The sequence below is a fragment of the Procambarus clarkii genome, chromosome 19 (assembly GCF_040958095.1).
Source record: "Procambarus clarkii isolate CNS0578487 chromosome 19, FALCON_Pclarkii_2.0, whole genome shotgun sequence".
NCBI classification, from domain to species: Eukaryota; Metazoa; Arthropoda; class Malacostraca; order Decapoda; family Cambaridae; genus Procambarus; species Procambarus clarkii.
In genome coordinates, this window is record NC_091168.1 from 12587437 (window position 1) to 12599289 (window position 11853).

At 41.8% G+C, this 11853-nt stretch overlaps 1 protein-coding gene across 1 annotated transcript; it reads right to left on the reverse strand.

The window, feature by feature from the left end:
- Window positions 1-288: 288 nt before the first annotated feature.
- On the reverse strand, window positions 289-747 carry LOC123757409 (uncharacterized). The gene has a single exon (XM_045740959.1). It carries the CDS (start codon window positions 745-747, stop codon window positions 289-291), a length of 459 nt encoding a protein of 152 aa, XP_045596915.1.
- Window positions 748-11853: the final 11106 nt, after the last annotated feature.

The following is an 11853-nucleotide window of genomic DNA, read 5'->3' on the forward strand; positions in this document are numbered from 1 at the left end:
AATTCATACAAAACACAAAATTGAATCTTAAACATAGGTAACAATGAAATACAATCAAAAAAGAAAAACACTAGAGCATTATAACCCAGCAATAACTAGGTAAGAAAACAGGAAAAAAATAACCCGTATCACATAGCTCATCAAAACTAATAAATAAATAAAGCAACACAAAGCTAGAACCACACACACAGTTAATCATCTTCATATATATCCGGATAGAAACGACGCGGGTACTTCTTCCGGTAGGCATCCCACTGAGCCCACAATTCCATAGGCGTGTTAACGTGACTACGTGATCCTCGCGGTCGATGCATGAAGTCTTGAACATCCAGCTCGGCGCTCTCCACCACGGGGGCGGTAGGCACGGGAAGAGGCCGCACAGAGGGCTTTGATACAGACGGTGGAACCACACGGGACTGAAGCACAGGAGTCGGCCGGCAACACAGCGGGCGGAGTCGCAGGGGACGCAATCACAGAGGGCGATGGCGCAGGGGCCGACACCACAGGGGGCGGAGTAACAAAGGACGGCTGAGCAGAGGGCAAAGGCGCAGAAGGCACAGACATAGACGCCAGAGGCACGGAGGCCGCCGGAACAGAAGCATTGTCAAGAACCAGCACCCCTCCCTCTCCCGCAATCTCGGCCGGTGCCACAACCTCCCAACTCGGGGAACCAGCAACCTGTGATGCAGAGGCAGCGGGAGAAGACACAGGACCAGGGCCAGGCGACAATCCCACCACAGGACCCATCACTGCTGCAACACGGCCCACGTGGGCCTCAGGCACTGCAACAGCGTCACACACACATCACCATCCTCAGAAGACGAACTTCCGGAGTCCTCAAAATCCCTGACGTCGGCCCAGGCCTCATCACGAGGCGGAGACAGACTCAAAGCTCACCGCGAACGTTTTGACACAGGTCGCAGATCGTCGGAACTATCACCCCTGCCAGGAGGCACCATAGCAGAACCGCTGGTCGTTCGCGCAACTCCCCGCAGCGCACGATCACTCAACATCGCAGCCTCAACAACCCGGGGAACAGGACCACACACCGCAGGAGACATCACGGCGTGCACGTCGACACGGGCCGAAAACACAGCTGCCAGAGACAGTACAGGCCGAGGCGCACCCTCGACGACCGGAGTCACGAGACCACACACCATAGGAGACACAACTGGAGACTTGACTGGAGACGAGGCAGGCAGGGGAGGCTGAGGTGAGGGAGCCGGGGATGCACTAACTTCCACTCCGACACCCACAGCCACATTGAGGCCGGCATCAGAGACCGGCAACGGGGCACCAGACGACTGGGAAGTATCACTCATCACAGCAGCACCTTCCGACAGGTCTGGGACCGTCAACGGGGGAAAGTCCTCCCTGAAAAGGTTCACAGGCCCGACCCGGCCCGCATCACATTCCGCAGCCTGATGGCCCGAGAGACCGCACCGCACAAGTCCGGGGCTGACCCCCATAGAATACGCGTACCATGAAGCCCAGAAGCTGGAGAGACGAAGGGATGAAGTCCTTCAAGCGCAGCGCCACAGTGCGGGTCCCATTCGGGATACCCTTCCACCGCCCGGAGGTGACTGCATTCATCTGGACACTCAAAACCCGCCCATACCGGTTAAAATGACGCTGGAGAAGAGAGTCAGTGAACTTAAAGGGAGCACCATGAACTGCCACATAGGTAGTCTCACTGCACCTGTCCGACACTTCCACCGAACCACCACCCTCAGGCAGAGTAAATGTCCTCCCGTCATAGCGGTCCACAAAGTCACGGTACACAGCCGTAGAGCAGAATTTCACAACAGCTCGATGCCTGGATACAAGCTGAACGCCGCACACAGACGCCACATCCACCCGCAACAAGTCAATCATCACCACCTCAACTGCCGGGTAAGACGCTGGGCCAGTAAATTCTAGGCCAATGGTATCCCTCCGCTTCACAGGGGGGAGGGGGGCCGCCATCCCTCCAGCCGCCACGGCCCCAAGGGTCCGCTTACGCACAAACTACCACGGGTCAGCAACCAGGAGCTCACAGGCGACACGTCCACCTTCGCCCAGAGCTAGACGAACACTCCACTCACAATATTCTGATATACTGGGCGTCTGTCGGAAAATCCGACACCATTTAATATCATACAGATAATTGCTGCTGTATTACCAACAAGTTACCCATAGAAAACGTAACTTGTAGTGGAATTACCGTCTATAGAAAACGGGATATCATCACCACATACTATTATAAATCACCACCTATTATGGTGGGAATTATTCTTAAATACATTAGTCTTTGGACTTTACCATCATAAAAACATCTTATAAAAATTAACTTAATTATCAATATTAAAGTAGAGTAAATGTGACCCTTCTATCACTTTCTGTCATGTGGACAATGTAAGCCAGGCGTCAGAGTGAGGAGGGAGGGCAGCCATTGTTGATACTAGACAAGAGGCTCACAGGAGCAAATACGGCTCCTGTTAATTTTACTTGGACGTAGTGTTATGGAAACCAAAGGTGTACCATTTTCAACACGCTGTCAACAAATCAAGTTAAGTGTTCTTTCCGAAACCCAGTATCTTTCATTTATGGCCATTAATGTCATTATATAGGGTGACCCGGTTAGAGCACCTGGAAGCCTCAAACTAAAGGTAATTAAGCCAGGTCTTTAAGGTTCCATGTATAGTGTTTTCTGTGATATAGCTTGTCATATATAGAACCTGGCTTCACAGTTAGCGCCCTTTTGACAGGTCAAGACGTGGAAGCAAGGCTTTGTGCATCAGTTACTGGGTGATGGAAGCTACCTCAAAGAGGATAATTTGGTGTCTACACCCTAGTTATACCTGGTGGACTAACCTGCTGTACTATAAGATAAGGAACCTCTTCAATGTATGTAGTCTATTACTGTAGTTTGATTAGCTGCATATATATTCAATTAATATAAACCCCCCTAATGTGTAGAGGATCGATTTGTGAGATTATGAGATTATTGCAGAAATACAGTCCACTTATCATTATACAAATTGCTATCGAAGTATATAAATTAACGTAAATATAAATTCATACAAATTAAATAAATATAAATCTCACAGGTCGGTTCCCACACGTCTGCTATTTAAAGACTCTAACGCTCCTCTGCTGTCAATAAAGAAGCAAGCATTTTTACCACATTTGACCACAACGCTGTAAATGCATCACCCACGTACTACACATACAAAGAATCGCCAACGAAATCTAAACACCTAACCTGACCTAACCAATGCTTATATACGCACAAAATGCTAATACATTATGATATTATTTTATATTTGAGAAAATTCGCGTTTTATTTATTTATATATATATACAAGAAGGTACATTGGGTTTGTGAGAATACATTGGATAGTACAGTATTTACAATCTTGTAAAGCCACTAGTACGCGCAGCGTTTCGGGCAGGTCCTTAATCTAACAGATAATTTTAAGTAGGTAATTTCTATCAGAATTTATAAATGATAACAAATACATTGCAAGAGAAAAATTAGATGAGAGAGCTTAGTAGGTATATTAAAGCACATTGTTATATTAAAGCTCTGATTGATTACATTGACAGCTTGATTGGTAATTTAAACAAGATTAATAGACACCATACAGCAGATTGACAGTACATATAAGACAGCAATGATCACAATGGTAAAGATGCTCAGATTGGGTACATAAAGATTGGGAGATTGGGTAGCAATAGATACAGATAAACAAGATTAATAAACACCATACAGCAGATTGGCAGCACATATAAGAAGACAGCAATGATCACAGTGATAAAGATGTTCAAATTGGGAACATAAAGGTTGGGAGATTGGGTAGCAATAGATACAGTGCAATTTTAGGGCAAAAGGTGAAAAACTATGAAGATGAAATTAGGTACTTTTTAGTATTGATTTTGAATGATGTAAAAGTTGGACAGCTTTTCAATTCAGTAGGGAGTGAGTTCCATAAACTGGGTCCCTTTATTTGCATAGAGTGTTTACATAGATTAAGTTTAACTCTGGGGATATCAAAAAGATATTTATTTCTGGTGTGGTGATAATGGGTCCTATTACATCTGTCCAGGATGAGTTTCAGAGCAGGATTTGCATTTAAGAACAGGGTTTTGTAAATGTAGTTGACACAAGAGAATTTATGGAGTGAGATTATGTTTAGCATGTTTAGGGAGTTAAACAAGGAGGCTGAGTGTTGCCTGAAAGCAGAATTTGATATTATTCTGATAGCAGATTTTTGCTGGTTGATGAGGGACTTGAGGTAGTTTGCAGTGGTTGAACCCCATGCACAGATACCATAGTTGAGATAGGGATAGATTAGTGCATAATATAGAGAGATGAGAGCAGAGTTAGGTACATAATATCTGATTTTGGAGAGTATACCAACTGTTTTAGAGACTTTCTTAGTTATGTGTTGTATGTGGGTACTGAAGTTGAGTCTCTTGTCTAGGAATAGGCCAAGAAACTTTCCATAATTTTTATTGCTAATGTTTACATTGTCTATCTGAAGCTGAATTGCATTTGTAGATTTGCTTCCAAATAAGATGTAGTAGGTCTTTTCTATGTTAAGTGTTAGTTTGTTGGTTGACACCCATAAGTGGACTTTTTTAGTTCATTATTAACAACATTATGTAGTGTATGTGGGTTGGGGTTGGAGTAGATGAGGGTAGTATCATCAGCAAACAAAATAGGTTTCAGAATGTTAGAGACATTGATGTGTATAAGAAATAGAAGAGGTCCCAAGACGTTGCCCTGTGGCACTCCAACGGTTATTGGTAGAGTGGGAGAGGTTATATTATTGATGGCTACACATTGGTGTCTATCACTAAGATAGGATTGGATACAGTCCAGTGCATGGCCTCGGATTCCATAATGATACAGTTTACATAAGAGGTAATCGTGATTAACAAATCAAATGTTTATTTAGGTAAGGTACATACATACAAGAGATTTTACAAAGAGTGATGGATTTATAGATAGGGCTAGTACATACAATGCCTAAAGCCACTATTACGCAAAGCGTTTCGGGCATTACAGTGTCAAAGGCCTTTCTCAGGTCAATGAAGAGTCCAATCGGAAACTCATTTTTGTCAAGGGCTGAGTAAATTATATCAAGGAGACTAATAATTGCATCGTTGGTACTCTTTTGGGAGCGGAAGGCAAACTGACAGGGGCTAAGAATGTCGAATTTTACGAGGTAGGAGTAGAGCTGTTTGTAGATAATTTTTTCAAATATTTTTGATAGTATGGGTAGGTTCGATATTGGTCTATAGTTGTTTATGTCTGCCGGATTACCTCCTTTATGAACTGGCGTTACTCTTGCTTTTTTAAGGATATATCAGGGAAGGTATGACACTCAAGGGATTTGTTGAACAGCAGAGCTATAGGTGGCGCAAGGGCATGAGAGGCGCTCTTGTATACAATGGATGGAATTTCACTGATGTTCCCAGCTTTGGTTTTTAGTGAGTGTATGATGGACACAACATCTGTCGGGCTGACTGGTGAAAGGAGAAGAGAGTTTGGATAGCTGCCTGAGAGATATGTGTTGATATGTGTCTGAGTCTGTGGGATTTTACTTGCAAGGTTAGCACCAATCGATGAAAAGAATCTATTAAATTCATTCGCCATTTCTAGGTCAGATGACGGTATAAGGCCATCCTTAGAGAGTGTTATCTGGTTGTGTGAGTGTTGTTTAGTTCCTAGGATATTAGAGATGGTATTCCATGTGCTTTTCATATTGCCTTTAGCTTCTTTGAATCTAGTCTCATAATATGAAAGTTTAGCTTTTCTTATGTTACGAGAGAGAGAGAAAAACATTCGAGAGAATGGTCCTAAACCGTCTCCTCCATAGAATAAGAACCATGCTATCCCCCCAGATATATGGCTTCATGCATGGAAGGAGTGTGCATCATTGCATCACCACCTTTCTTACCCTGCACACTGAAAAGTCATATACCACCTTCCTAGATCTTAAGTCTGCCTTTGATATTGCAAATAGACATGTTATCTTGAGTGAGCTTGCAAGAATGAATATTGGTGGTCGGCTTCTTTGTTGGATCAGGGGTTACTTATCCAACAGGAAGTCATCTGTATTTTTCCAGGGGCATAGGAGTGTAACAAGAGACTTTGAACTAGGTACCCCGCAGGGTGGTGTCCTCAGTCCTACCTTATTTAATATCATAATAAACACGCTGTTAAACTCTGTACCGAGCAAACCCAACGTCCACATCATTAGCTATGCTGATGATATAATGATACACACCACTGGGTATGCTAACACGCAGAACACTCTTAACTCTGTATTAGACTCATGTCAGGACCTAGGTTTAATTATCTCAGCAGAGAAAACAAAGATACTAAATCGGCGCCCACCCAGGCAGGGAGGAGCTGTTCGCAAGATGCAACTGTCTGATGGCTCCCAGCTTGACTATGTAAACAGATTCAAATACCTTGGCCTTGAGGTGCCACTGTATGGTCCTGTTGCTCGGAGAGAGGCTCCGAGCTCTCAAGGCTGTTGCAGGTTATCACTCAGGCTATGGTGCCAATGTCAGAATTGTCAAAATGATGTACTTTGCATACATCAGATCTTTAGTGGATTATGCTGCACCTCTGCTTGTTTTGATGCCTGAAAGAAAGCTTGGAGGGCTTGAAAAATTGCAGAACGAAGCCTTGAGGATAATCCTTGGGTGCCCTCGTACCACAAAGATACTTAATATGAGAAAGGAACTTAATATTCTGAGCGTTGTTGATCGTGTTACTGAAATTAACTGTCGAATTGGTATAAAAATGCTTAGGCTAACTCATCCTAATCCTTGCACAGAAGCCCTCCAGAATTTCTTTATTGAAGATCAGCATTGTTCCAAATGGATAACAAAAACTGGAACTCAACTCAGAATGTATCAGGTTCATGATTTGTACCAAGAGAAACAACAACGGCACTTTCCTGCACCGTGGGAGGTTACACCCTTTCCAGTTTTAATCCCTCCCTTTCCACCCAAGAAGCAAATTAGAGATCAGCCCAAGCTTCGTCTTGAGGCAAAGCTCAATGCCTTAAGCCATATTGATGCTCTGTCCACAGAGCATTCTCTCTCTCAAATTATATACACTGATGGTTCCCTACACCGCACCACGGGTGCAGCTGGAAGTGCAGTTGTCCTGACAATGGGCGATGGCCTATACTTTGAGTGGGGAGTCCGTATAAACAACTGGGCCTCTACCCTTCAGACTGAACTATTTGCCTTGATCCTTGCACTGAAATGTGTACAAGTCTCAAAACTTGATACATTAATTGTAAGTGACTCTTTATCATCCTTAAATGCTCTAAACTCTTTAAGACATAACTGTAACATGCTCGTGTCCGAAGCTAGACACAAATACAACAAAATTATTAAGGATGGTAACAGAGTCCATTTCATGTGGTCTCCATCTCATGTTGGCCTCCGAATGCATGATAGAGCTGATAAGTTAGCCAAAGAATCTGCCTTTAAAGGAGCCGTTGAGTGTAACCTTGGATTGTCAATGAGCAATCTGAGAGCAGCTGTACACCGAGAACTTCAACAAGATCTTGTAGATCTGAGACAAAGTGAAATTGACATCAATAATTCCATCTATCATCATACTATCATGCAAGAGGAGCCACACATCTATGGATCATCCAATAAAATCAGCAGACTTCTAGATGTTACTACTGCTCGGCTTAGACTCTGTTACAAGTATCTCTGGGAATTCTCATTATCTGCTGATGTAGACCTGACCAAATGTAAACTGTGTCAACAAAATTATTCGCACACCCTCCGTCACTATGTGATGGAGTGCGAAAAGATACGTGAATTTAGAGACAATTCTATAACCAATGTTCCAGCGATGTGTCAATATTTCATTCAAAATGATCTGCTACCAGAAATTTTAGCCAAATATCCCCAGTTTGCTAACTGTAGGTAGTAACTAAGTAATTGTAACCTATCCACCGCTGCCCACTGGATGGGGGGCGGTGTGCAGGACAAACATATAAATTTTGACACTAGCTCTCCACATATGTCAGTTGCTTAATTTAGAACCTGTACTTAAGGTCGATCTCGAACCCATTGTTGATGTGATGACTTATATTGAATTTTGTAACTAGCTCATCAAGATTGTAACTTGCTTAGCTAAATGAATTGTGGGGTTCAGTCCCTGAGCCCATTATGTGCCTCTGTAACCCTTTCCACTACCGCCCACAAGATGGGTATGGGGTGCATAATAAATGAACTAAACTAACTAACTTATGATACTGGTAAGCACTGATGAGTACCTTTTAACTACTTCTTTTGTAACTAGGCCACTCCTAAATTTCTTTTCATATTCATGTTTTTTGTTGATTGATTTAATTATGCCACTTGTGAGCCACGGGTTATTTTTTCTTTTGTCAGTTACTTGTTTGGTAAGGAGGGGACAGTGAGTGTTGTAGAGGCTTAGAGTTTTGGAGAGAAAGAGGTTAGTTAATGAGTTTATATCCTGTGTATTATTAAATTCAGATTCCCAGTTAATATTGTGAAGTGCATTAGAGAGATTGCCTAAAGCTGAATCACTGTGTAGCCTGAATGAGAGTTTCTTGGTTTCTGGTGGTGTTGTGTCCATGTTTGCTATGAGGAAGTTAGGATAGTGGTCAGTTGTTCTGTCATAAATTACCCCAGATGTAAAGGGAGCTGTTATATTAGTCCATAGGTGATCCAGGGTAGTGGCAGATGTTTGAGTGACTCGGGTGGGCTTGGTGATTGTGGGGATTAGCATACAGGAGTGCATGCTGTTACGGAAATAGTCAACTTGAGGGTTGTTTTGAAGACCCAGGTCAATATTGAAATCACCTCCCAGAATGATGTGATTTTTGTTGAGATTGTTATTTATGATAAGATTCCTTACGTTGTCTGAGAATGAAGCTATGTTGGTATTAGGAAATCTATAGATGGCACCGATAGTCAGGGAGGATTTAAGGGATTTACTGGAGAACTTGGCAAAGGTATACTCACAATAGTCGTCTCTATCACTAATAACACTATTGCAAATGAAGGTATCTTTGTAATATATTGCTGTGCCACCACCTTTTTTATTAGGCCTGCAGTTATGAATGGCTTTATAACCAGCTAAATTGTAGAGTTGGGTATAGTCATTACTTAGCCAAGTTTCCGTTAAAATGATGAATGATAATTTAGTACCTAGTGCTGTAAGTAGTGCATTTATATCATCAAAATGTTTACCAAGTGGCCTAACATTTTGGTTGTAAACTGATAAGCAGGTGCTATTTAGGAGTTTGTTTTTTGCAAGATTTGCTGTGTAATACCTGCAATAATGATGATCAATGTGCTGATTTGTGTGGATATGGGACAGAAGATTTCGATCAGGATCAATATCAGTAAGCATATAGATAAAATAATGTCACGATACAATAAGATAAGCAATTACAGGAACAGTTAAATACTAAATCTGCTGTAAAATAGAAAGTAATTATAGCAAAACACAACAATATAATAATATAACAATACAATAAGAGCTTACAAAGTATTAAGTCTACTAAAATTAGAGAATAATTATAGCAAAACACAACAATAAATGCAAGTAAACAAAAGAATTGAAGCAATTAGAGGTAGAATAAAGGTCACAAGATAGCCATGGAGGATACACAAGTTTGGTGGAGAGAACAAAAAATCAGTAGAGACTGTCAAGATGAATATATAAAAAATTTGACAAATGATAATTGTAAAGTAAAATAATCTTAAAGATAATAAATTTTATTTAGCTTAGTTTTTAACCTATAATTAGTATGAACTTAATTAAGAGAACAAAATGAGATCAATAATTAATTTCAATAAATGACAAATCAATACAATTAAATTTAAAATTTAAAAAGAATAGGGTAAGATTAGATTTAAGAGTAAAATTTTACAATGATACTGAGGTAGATGCTTGCATAAGTGCATGGAGACTTGACGGATTATTTAGGAAATTATGAATGAGAGAACATTAGGTATATGGTAAGGCAGAGACAGCACCTTGGACAAAGTTAGATTAAGTTAGGTTAGGCTCAGGCACTGAAAGAGTTATTTTAAGTACTGGCATTGGTCGGGTTCAGGTTTTCAGATATACCACAATCACTAAGGAAGGCCAGTAGTTGTTGGTCACACTTTATTTCATATCTTTTTTCCTGCACTTTCCTTCTTTGCAATGATCGTTCCATTCCTAGTGTAGCACTGCTTGATAACACCAGGGTTTAGTTTGCGAATTTGACGCAGCCTGAAGAGGAGGGATCCACGCTGCTTTGTAAGACACTCATTTATATAGAGGTTGGTTTTATGCTTAGCAGCAGATTGTATGAGGTCAAACTTAACAGAGGGATTTGCAAGTTTGATGAGCATTCTCCTACTGCTACGGGAACTGTTTTTATCTATCCTGATAGCTGATTTGATATCAACATTGACTTTGATCTTTGAGTTAATTAGGGTGTGGGCTATGTTACAACAATTCTCACCTTGTTGTTCATCAGTTAGATCAGTAGAGCTAATTATCAGGGAGTCATGAAGTTGTTGTTGCTCTTGGTCATCTTCGGAAGCCGCCTGGTGAATCTGAAGGAGATTGATCTGTTTTTTCCAGCTTTTGAAGGAGGTCACTTTGAGCTGAGAGGGTTTCCTCGGCCTGAATCTTATGTATTTGATCCATTGCATCATTTGCAACAGTTTGTAAGTTGAGAATTTCTTGGTTGTTGTCGTCGACGATTCAAGGAGGCGATCTATGGTATGTTGTTGTCGGGTGACTGTGGCTTGGAGGGCCGAAATAGCTTCAGATTGCAGGAGCACAAGGTTGTGCAGTTTCTGCAGCCATGGGTTACTCCTGAGAGGTTTGAAGTTTAGACAGGGAGCCATAGAATGAATGAATTCTAAAGCTTGAGATTCGAGTTGAGTTGAAGGGGGGGAGTGAGGAGAGGGAGCGGATGTTGTGTTTACCAACATCAGCGAGGATTGCAGCGCTGCCAGTGTTCCATTCAGATCTCTAGGAGTTATGGATGCAGAGCGAGAGGCACCCCTACCTTGCTTGTTGCTATGTTTGGGCATGTTTTCGGCGATAGATTCTTGGTAGTGTTCCTAGAGGTAGATACTTGGAGAATTATAGTGGGGATAGGCGTATAGGGAACGCTTGGCAGAAGGGTCGTAGATAGGCAGGCGAAAATTGGTTAATTTTGGTTGATTACTGTTGAGGTTCGCTGTGAGTTATGGCATATTAAGTCTCCATGCACTTAACTCATGCTGGGCAGCAGTTAGGCCATGCAACGTTGAGTGGAGACGAAATTAACACGAATTTTATGCAGCAGTGCCGGTGCCGATGCCACCCGCCAGCGTTTCCCGCCAAAAAGTCGCGTTTTGAACGAACAGCATGTAAAAATTTATGAATGCATCTGTGAGGTCGACCGCTGGATGTAATGGACTTGAGTCGAGGACGGGTTGGAGGATCGGCTGAACACTAGTTCCACCTTTCGAACAATCCTTATATGAGTGTTTTATTTGTGTTTTTGTGTTGTGATGTCTCCGCTGTTTGTGCAAGTTAGGGAGCACCACGAAGGGCAACGCTATAGCTTCCTCTCCTAATCCAGTGTTTAATTATAAATAAAATAATAAATAGGAAATTAGTAAAGCACGACATATTATTCGACGTCTTTCCCAGGTTTCGAAGAGTTTATTAAATCCTGCAACAGATGGCGATGTTGTAGTGATAAATTTGGCAATTTTTTATGGTCGTTGTAAAATTTTCTTGAGAATAATTTATCCATCAAAAGATGGCGTTGCTTTAGTGATATATCTGGCATCTCTATT

What these genes read in the sequence shown, in the direction of transcription:
- LOC123757409 (XM_045740959.1), bottom strand. Translation starts at nt 747, where the DNA reads ATGGGTCCTGTGGTGGGATTGTCGCCTGGCCCTGGTCCTGTGTCTTCT.